This window comes from Quercus lobata, chromosome 5 (assembly GCF_001633185.2).
Source record: "Quercus lobata isolate SW786 chromosome 5, ValleyOak3.0 Primary Assembly, whole genome shotgun sequence".
Classification (NCBI taxonomy): Eukaryota; Viridiplantae; Streptophyta; class Magnoliopsida; order Fagales; family Fagaceae; genus Quercus; species Quercus lobata.
Genome location: NC_044908.1, coordinates 24,250,302 through 24,260,628, shown reverse-complemented (window position 1 = coordinate 24,260,628; position 10,327 = coordinate 24,250,302). Strand labels below are relative to the sequence as shown.

The following is a 10,327-nucleotide window of genomic DNA, read 5'->3' as shown; positions in this document are numbered from 1 at the left end:
CAAGCCCAAAATTCCATATGTATAATGAACAAAAGGTTAATGGGGTGCTTTAACAAGAGAGAAATGAAAATGCCCTAACTAAAATACAAGAAAATGTAGAAAAAGTACAAAGGTTCGAAACTTTGACCAACAGTCAGCGAGAAAAGGAAATTGAGAGAGGTTGTGAGAAAGAAATGGAAGGTTCCCCTATACCCATATTTCCATTTTTAAACTTTAGAATTATGAGAATGTCTCTTGGCTGAGTGAGCTTTTGCTCTCAAGTTTCAGCTCTATGGGGAAAATGTAGTTGGTTGATTTTTGAGTTGAAGAGAGAGTTTTATATAGAATTTATATAGAGTTCGGGGTGTTGTTAATGACTGGTTTTTGAGTATTGGAAGAGTCTTTTATCCCCCACAATACTAATTTGGTGTTTTGGCTTGGATTGCTTTTGTTTAGGAAAGATTTTGGCATGCTTTTAGCATGATTTTGGAAATAAAGTAGTTGACTCCATTAGCTATTGTTTCCTTGTTATTGTACGCTTTTGACAGCTGCATTTGGTGGCTTCAATAGGCTAGCTAATTAGTTTAGGGCTAGCTTTGTTTTTTGGGTGGAAAAGAAAATATGGTAGCAAAATTAGGTTAGGACAGAAACTTTGGACCACAGTCAGTCAGAGCATAAAAGCTCTTTTGGGATGGAAATTTTGGGTACAAGACCTCCTCAATGAGCCTGAGGTGTTACCAATATCCCTTACCTACTAGGTAACACACATGGGCTCATGCAAAAGGTCCAAAAGAAACCAACCCATACCCTCTAAACCATACTTCTTCAATTTCCCCCAGTATGTTGCATGGACTTGGGCCATGCTTAGAAGGATAAAATATAATACAATAAATAAATTGAGCCCACAAGGAAGTCGGCCTTGATTGAATCGAGCTTGTAAAATGTGTTGCGAAAATAGATATCAACAGTATTCAAACTGTTAGGAAATTTTTATTAAAACTATTAAATAAACTAAGTTGCTCGCAAGCATTTCAAATTCAACTCGTTGTAAGATACTTGCCTCAACTCATTTATTAAACCAATCAAATCTGAGCTCTAATTCGAAGCTCTATTACTAAACAAATGTAGTAATATGCATTAAGTAAAGATTATAAAAAGTTAATTTAATTAACGACCTAAATAAAACTTGTTATCTCGAGTTTTTTTTTTTTTTTACTTGGTAAGTGCAGGGGATAGAACCCCCGAGCAACAGGTTACAAAGGAACCCGAGTGCCACTTGGCTACGAGGCCATTGGCTATCTCGAGCTTGATAACAAAGTAAATAAGCCAAATTAGAGCACTTTAGTGCTCGATAGCCTTGATTAGACTACTCATTTAACAAAGTAAATGAGCTAAACCCAGATTAATTTGTATAGTTAACCAAATGTTCACTTTTTGCTCACTGAGAAATGCATAAAGGTGCAATGGTCATTAGAGCACTTTAGTGCTCGATAGCCTCGATTAGACTACTCATTTAACAAAGTAAATGAGCTAAACCCAGATTAATTTGTATGGTTAACCAAATGTTCACTTTTTGCCCACTAAGAAATGCATAAAGGTGCAATGGTCAGAGCCCATCAAAACCCTGGACCTCGATCCTAGAATTGTACATATATTCCTCTCTCTCTCTCTCTCTCTCTCTCTCTCTCATATATATATATATATATATATATATTTATCTATTTGATATTTCTGTTACATGGGGCCAGAGAACTTAAATCAATTTCAAGAAACAGTAAATAAGTAAATATTTTCTCAATGATAAGTTTTTTTTTTTAATTATTATTATTTTTTTTTATAAATGTAATCAAAGAACAAATATTTCTATTTCGGCCATTGCCATGTAACTGAAAACCACTTTCTAAAAACTGTAAATAAGTGAATGGTTTTCTTTATAATATGAGTATTTTATGTAATCAAAGAAGAATTCTTTCTATATCGGATATTGCCATATTATTTTACGACCAATTGAAAAATACAATTATGAACTGCAATTCTTTCTATTGTGTTGTTGCTTGTTGGTAGAATGTAAGTAGCTAATGAAAGCTAGCTTCCATTGGTTCAATTTTTAAAATTTGAAGTTCTCATGTCTTTAGGCACTGACTTATAATTTAAAACATTTCAGTTTTCATTACAGAACCACACAACCTTCTCTTTGTCACTTGTCACTCCAATTTCAACTATCAGCATTTGAATAATCTTTGGAAACAAATTTTCATTTCTGAAGATTGGGTTCTTTGTTAGTTAACAATGGATAATCATTCACCTTTTTTTTCTTTTTGTAGGTGTCTTTCAAACTTGACATCTTCATATTTATGAAATTGTTCCTTTTTATTTTATGCATGGCTCTCCTATTGGTTATTACAATTCGATCCTTCTAATTATGAAGAAAAGAAACAAAGACTTTTATTTTTAAAATAGGATAGAAACAAGTTTTTGTAAGAATTATATGAAGGATTAAACTGATTTACATGTGAATATTATTGACATGTCCTGTCCTGTTGCTCAACTCTTCCATTTTTAGTAGGTTTACCTTTTACATGTAAGAAAAATGTACAATTTTTTCGCTGCCCCCAAAAAATAGTGTACCATAAGATAGCTTTACTTGGTATATCCTTTAAATAGCTTGAGAAAATTGGAGCACACCCTTGTGCATTGTGATGAATTTTATATATGTTGGATGGGACAGAGAGAGTGGGGAGTGTGGTAGCACATAAAATAAATGTGCTTTTTTATTGCAGTACTATGATAAGACTCAATTATAGCACTAATTAGTGGCAGAAACCTCAACTATATGAACTTTATTTCTCTCATTGATGGAGCTGCTATGTTAAGTAGTAGATTTAACATATCACCTCATCCAATCCTTTTTTAAAATGGGGGCCCACTTACAATGCATGATAATATAGGCAGTGAAATATTATAGATAGAGGAGCAAGAGAGCAAAAAAGCAACGGTTAAGAGGAGCTAAACCCAAATTTGTAAGGTTAACCAAATGCTCACTTTTTGCTCACTTAAGGAATGCATTGATGGCCAAAGGCCTTTTAACCGAATTGGCACCTTCTCATGCACAAAGTGTTTGAGGATCTAGGGGAAAAGAGTTCGAGTTGCGAAGTTAGCAGTATGTTGTAATTATTTCTCAAAAAAAAAAAGGAATGCATTGATAGTGCATTGGTTAGAGCCCATCAAAACCCTCAATCCAAGTATAAAATAATGTTTGTTATTAACTCTCTGATATTGTCAAAATATTTTACTAAATAAACAAATTGGTAACCACTAATATTTTAACTTATCAAGATATAGTTGTATTTGTCAAGTGTCTTATAATGTTTCTAACGAAGAATTTTAGGATTTAATCTCTCACCCCAATTATCGAGTCAAATTATATACATAAAATCTAGTTAGTATTTACTTTTGGTTCACGAGTCTCAAGTATTCAAATTATTAAGAAATTTTTTATTAAAGTTGTTAAATAAACTTCTGCTCGCAAGCATTTCAAATTCACTCATTATAAGATACTTTTTTGAACTCATTCATAAACAAACCAAATCTGAGCTCCAATTTGAAGTGCTATTACTAAACAAATGTAGTAATATGCATTAAGTAAAGATTATATTAAGTTAATTAATAAATTAAAGAAAACTTGTGATCTTGTGCTTTATAACAGAGTAAATGAGCCAAATTAGAACACTTTGGTGCTCGATTAACAAAGTAAATGAGCTAAACCCAGATATGCGGTTAACCAAAAATGAGTTTGGAGTCAGAACAGAGAGAGAGAGAGAGAGAGAGAAACAGTCACAGATAAATATCTACTGCCGGAACCTGGTGGAGGTGTATAATTATGTGGTTTTTTTAAGGATAAAAAGAGGAGTTACATTGCTAAGAAGATTACTGTTTATAGCTTCCTTCCAATGTTTCGTCCAAAGTAAGCCTTAGAAGTGTTTTTCTAAGGATGAAGGAGGATTTTTTTTTTTTTCATTTTCCTTTTTTTGGGACAAATTATCTCTTAGGATCATTACAATATGGTGTGTTGCCTGTGGGCATTTTGTTTTACTTGTCTTTTTGGGTAGTGACCTTCTATCTATATGAACATCCATGTATAGCATTTGAGCTCAAAGATTAAGAAGTTGATAGGAATATTAAAATTAATATCAGTTCCTGTGTCCCTAGGTGCACGATAAGTTATCTGTTGCCTTTTTGATGTTATCTGTCTTTTGATCTTTTCCACTCCAGTAAAATCCTTTTTAAATTTTTTTTTTTTTCAAGAAATGAAGCGATATCTGATACACTAGGAATTAAAGTTAACCATAGATCAAAGTTAGGTGTGTGTCTTGCTCTTAAAGCTCAATCATCTTTCATTTCATGCCATCTATGTCCACTCTTTTTCCTATTTTTGTTTTGCTAGGCAATGGTGTTATTTTGGACGTATTTGATATCGAATTATTTACACAATAAAAGAGTGAAGACCAATACCCAAATAATCATAGGGTGAATCCAAACGTCAAAAGTACGTCGTTTTGAATAAAGTGATTTTTTTTTTTTTTTTGTTTGTGAGGGGGGAATAAAGTGAAAGTTAAATGAGGCAAGACAGGTTTTTTTTTTAAACATTATTTGTCTATTAACTCAAGGATGAGGACCCATTTAAAATTTTTTTAAAAAAAAAACCTCAAGGATGAGGAGGCATGCTAATTGCTAAGGTTGACGCCAGACCAGTAGGCTTATTTGGTACAGAAGCATTTCCCCTGGCCATGGAGAAGTAGGTGTCGAAAGTAATTTATACTCTTTAATAACACATGACAAAGGACATGCCAAATGGTGGACTCTTAACTTGAACTTCCGTAAACAGTAATAATATGTTATATTATATTAGATATATTAGAATTAGATTAGATGTTTTCAGTCAAAAAAAGAATTAGATTAGATGTAGTAATATGCATTTAGTAAATATTAGAGCATTCACATTGAGCAAAGTAAATGGTATATGATGAGAAATTTTAGCATCAAAGCAAAAAAACAAACCAACATCCGGTTTTGTATCTGTCTTGTATCTTAAAAAAATTTAGAATTGTGCTACTGTACCATCACAAATTTGTGATGGTACTGTAGCACTATTGTAAAAGGAAATAATATATTTTTATTCATTCCTCTCTCCTCCCATTCTTTGTCTCACGTCTCAGTCTCAATCTCTGTCTCTCTCTTCGTGTCTCATTTCTGGCTTTTATTTATGTTTTGAAATATGTTATTTTATTGTGTAAATATATTATTTTAATGTGTTGTATAGTAAAATAAAAATTAGGATGTTGGGTGTATAGTAGAATGGTATGGTATAATTGATAAAATAGCTTTTTGAAATAGTAAAATAGAATATGATAGAATTTCCGAATGGGAATGCTTAGAGCATTCTCATCAGGTGTGCCAAATGCTAAATATTTGCCATTTGGCATACCAAACACCAAAAACAACCCCTCATGAGGTGTGCTAAATGTCTCAAAATTATGAGACATGCTACAATATGCTCTCAAATATGAGAGCGTACAGACAAAAATGCTATAATTCTTTTGATTATTTTATTTACTTTTCTCTCTCCTCCCAACACATATCTCTCTGTCTGCAACACAGCTCTCTCTCTCTCTCTCCTCTCTGGTCTCCATCTCTCCGTTGCTCCCTATTTCTTTCTCACTTTCATTTTTTTTTTATCTCTCACTCTCTTCCTCTCTCTCTCTCTGCATTTCAATATTATTGCCGCAAATCCGACCCATCTCTACTCCTATTTTTTTTTTTTTTTTCTCCTGTCACTATCTCTCTCTTTTTCTTTTCCTATCATGAAGAAGAAGGCAATTCCGATTTGAAGCAGAGCTTGCTGATTGAAGCTCGCCAATTTGAACCTCTGCTCATCGATCTGAAGCCCTGCTCGCCCAGGGGTAGTCGCCAATCTTTGCTCGTCGTCCTCCACAGCTCTCGCCATCAATGGTTGGTTGAGTATGGTCATTGATTGATCTGTTGGGTTGGGGTTTTGTTGAAGATTTTGAGTTTTTTTTTTTTTAATAATTTTGTTGAGGTTTTTGGATTTAGAATTTGTTGGAGGATCCGGTGATTGTGGCTGTAGTTTGTGGTGGTGGTTATAGTGGTGGCTGTTGGTTCTTAGGTGGTGGCGACTGCCACTGGTTGTGCATTTGTACATTTGCTGGGTTTTTGATAAATATATTATTTTAATGTGTAGTAAATATTATTTTAATGTATAAAATTGAAGAATAAAACATATGATAAATGGGATATTGTAAAATGATGTGCTAAAATGATAAAGTAGGTTTTTGGTGTGTCAAAATGGCATTTTTTATGAGGATGCTCTTATAATAAGTCATTGTAAAAAAAATATTTTAATAAGTTAATTTAATTAAAAAACTAAACAGTTTTCCTCAACCAAAAAAAAAAAAAAAAAAAAAAAAACACTAAAGAATAAAGAAAACTTGTGATATAGAGCTAGATAACAAAATAAATGAGCCAAATTAGAACACTTTAGTTTTTGATTAGACTGGACTCGTCTAACAATTTGGGACTAAAAGTAATATTAAAGGAAATGGTGCTAAGACTCAAGAGTCTTTTGTTGCTCAATTGATATCTTCTCGTGTTTCTAAGAAAAATGTCAAGGTTTTAAATTTCTCTTCTCCCAATTATCAAATTATTAAAAAAAAAAATCATTTATTTTATTTTTTGATTAAAAAAAATCATGTATATTTTCTCAAAAATCAAATTTAAGACATTAAAGTAGCCCTTGCATATTTCCTAGGGAAAAATGCCCACACACCCCCTAAACTTTAGAGTAGCGGTCATTACATCCTTGAACTTTTATTTTGGCTAATTTACTCCTTCAACTTTACACATCTGCCAAATTACTACCTCTGTTAGTTTGCTGTCAAAATTTTAACAGAAAATACACGTGAGATGCACATGATGCTTAAAATACCATAATAAAAAAGATGAGAAGAAAAGAGAGATCAATGGTTAGAACACCACTGTGGCATCCCTACCGCCGGGGCTGGAAGTCTTTGTTCTGCCATTTATGGTCCCACTGCACCGTCCAGCTGCAAATATGGATCTCTTGTTCAACAGCCATCATTTTACTGATATTTTCATTCTAAATATTTCCCATGATGCCTTAGTTTCGAGACCCTGTTTTCCTACAATGAAGCATGGTTTACAAGGATGGAATGTTGGACTTCCAATTCTTTTACCCTTAAAGCATTCTCTGGACGAATTCTTTGGGAGCAGTAATCAACAACCCCAATAGCCAAGTCCACCATCTATATTAACAATCTTTACCAACCCAATAAAGAAAACTAGCCAAAACGGTAAAACCCACATCCAATTCTAAATCCCAACAACACCGAATTCTTCAAAACCCAGAATTTTTGTTTTCAATTAAAACCTTAAAAACAAAAAACCTCCGGATATTTGGGTTTCTAGAAAATCCCTAGGGAGCTTTAGCGGCGCAATCCCTCATATCTAGATCCATTAGAACCTTCTTAAAATTGAAAGAAACTTGTTTTAGAGATTTGAGACTTTTTTTTGGGTGTGTCTGGTGTGGATCCATATTGTGGTTGAACGACGAGATGGCCATTCTGATCAACCGTGTCTCCCTCACTCAAAAAACAGTTCTCTCCTTTGTTTCACGTGTGTCTCATGTGCATTTTCTGTTAGAATTTTGACAGCAAATTAACAGAGGTAGTGATTTGGCAGAAGTGTAAAGTTGAAGGAGTAAATTAGCCAAAATAAAAGTTTAGGGGGTCTAATGACCACTCCTCTAAAGTTCAGGGGGTCTATGGGTATTTTTCCCTATTTCCTATAAAAAAAAAAAATGTAGTTATTGCATAGATCAAACCCAACATCAAATTGAACAAGTTCAAACTAATCTGGACCCCAAGTCTAGGACTGGATCAACCAGCCCAAACCCACATAACAAACCTCAAGCTCTAATCATCCTCAAAATTCCTTATGGCCTCAAAGCCCATACTACAAACAACACCTTAGCAGGCACACCAGGCGTACATTAGCAGCAGCCCTCTTTTATCCCCAAAATGCTATTGTTTACTCTCTCTCCACTTTCTTATCTATGACTATGATCTATCCTATTTTTATCTTTCATTCTTTCCCATTCCCATTTTCTTTGAATTGCCTTCGAATTCTCACAAATTTTTGATGTTTGGGTTTTAACCCAAAAAAAAAAAAGTTAGTGTCTGATTTTGAAGAAAGTTTGGGACTTTGTGAGTTGTGTGTAGTCTGGGAAAGCTTGTTCTTTGAGGTAAGAATCATGGGTTTTAATTAAATCTTCTTAAGGAAGCTTGCTTTGGGCTTAAAAATTAGGCCTTTTTATTGTTTATTTATCTTTTGAGATAAATTTATCATGGATTGTCATTTTCAGTTGTTGAAATTTGAATGTATGGAACAGGTTGAGTTGGTAGTTGGAACTGGAAAAAGATTGGATTTTTATTGCGATTGATTTTTTTATTTTTGAGTTTTGATGTTCTAAAATGTAACATGGGTTTTTGCTTCTTCTAGAAGTTGATTCAACGACTGAGGTTCAGTTTCCATTTTTGTGTTGTAGACAGTCAAAGATACTGGGGTTTTGTCTATTTGGGAATCTAACTCTAGGAAAGGCAAATTAGTGACTGGAATTAGAAAATAGGGTGTTAGTGGGAACAACAAAATTATGGGAATTTTTTTGTTTTTTGGTGTTTGATCATGTAAATAAGTAAGACCCAGGAAAAAAAAAAGGAGGAATCAGTGGATTGGAGCTAGAAACTGAGATTTGTTAGTGTTGTTTTTCTGGGTATTGTTTGTGGTCGATCTATAATTGTTGCTAAAATGGATGACACTGAGGATGATGCAAGGTATCCTCCAAACCCCTATGCTGTGAATTACCGGCAGGGTTATGGTTCCTCGAGTCGACAGAAACTTTCTGCTCGGAATGCTCCATATTCTCGGCCAGTTGGTAGTCAATATGTTGATGAGGAGGATGATATGGATGAAGATGACGAAGAAGAATTGGGAGAGGAGGAAGAGACTGATGATCTGAATAATGGTTTTCGTAATGTGCACAAAGATTTGATGGATGATGATGAGGACGAAGAGGAGGATGAGGAGGAGGAGGACGACGACGAAGATGATGATAAGCAGAAAAGTTTTAGTCAAAGGATTGAAGATGTTGATTTGGAAAGGCACCCAAAAAAGCGGAAGTTGAAGAGTTTGGTTTCTAGTTACGAATTTGCTCCTCGTGTCCCTCCACCATCAGCTGCAACCCCACCTCCTGCAGCTCCGAAACCATCATTTGGTGGCCGTAATTCACTAACTGATTGGACTGAGCGTGAGACGTTTGTTTTACTAGATGCTTGGGGTGATCGGTTTCTTCATCGTGGGAGGAAGAGTCTTCGGTCTGAGGAGTGGCAAGAAGTTGCAGAGAAGGTATCAGAAATTTCAAAAATTGAGAGGACAGATACTCAGTGTAGGAATCGGTTGGATACATTGAAGAAGAAGTACAAAAAAGAGAAGATGAGGATGGCTGAGACGGGTGATGCCATGAGCAAATGGGTTTATTTTAAGAAGATGGATGTGTTGCTGTCATCACCCCCACAGCAAGCAGGCCTCTCCTGTGGTATGGATTCGGGGGAGTATGTATTTATGAATCCTAAAGTTTATTTGAATCGTGCAAATGGGTTGGATGAGATGAGAGATAGTCCTGGGAATTCAGAACCTACTGATCGTGAGGAGGATGATTCAGATGGACTTCCACCCAAGAAAAGGAAGTTTGGAAGGGTCAATGATGAGGGGTCTTCCTTTAGATTGCTTGCTGATTCTATTCACAAGTTCAGTGAGATATATGAGAAGATTGAGACTAACAAAAGGCAGCAGATGGTGGAGCTAGAGAAGATGAGAATGGATTTCCATAGGGAATTGGAGATGCAGAAGCGGCAGATCCTGGAGAGAGCGCAGACTGAAATAGCGAAAATTAGGCAAGTCGATGATGAGGAGAATGATATCTCTGCTGAAAATGCCAGTGGTTGATGTTTTGAGACCTAATTAGCATTCTGTGATGTTAATTAGCATGTCAACTACTACTTGTTGTATAGTCATTGAGGGCCTTTTTGCCCTTTTTAATATTTATCAATATTGCCGGATATGTTGTATTAGAAGAAATAACAAAAAATTAAGTGGATCACTACAATTTGGCGTGTTGCTTGTGGGAATTTTGTTTTACTTGTCTTTTTGGGTAGTAACCTTCTATCTATATGAATATCCATTTATAGCATTTGAG

At 34.7% G+C, this 10,327-nt stretch overlaps 1 protein-coding gene across 1 annotated transcript; it reads left to right on the top strand.

Moving 5' to 3' along the window:
- The first annotated feature begins 8,063 nt into the window (after positions 1-8,063).
- On the top strand, positions 8,064-10,327 carry LOC115991991 (trihelix transcription factor ASIL2-like). Its single transcript, XM_031116014.1, has one exon. It carries the CDS (start codon positions 8,881-8,883, stop codon positions 10,075-10,077), a length of 1,197 nt encoding a protein of 398 aa, XP_030971874.1. The 5' UTR covers positions 8,064-8,880; the 3' UTR covers positions 10,078-10,327.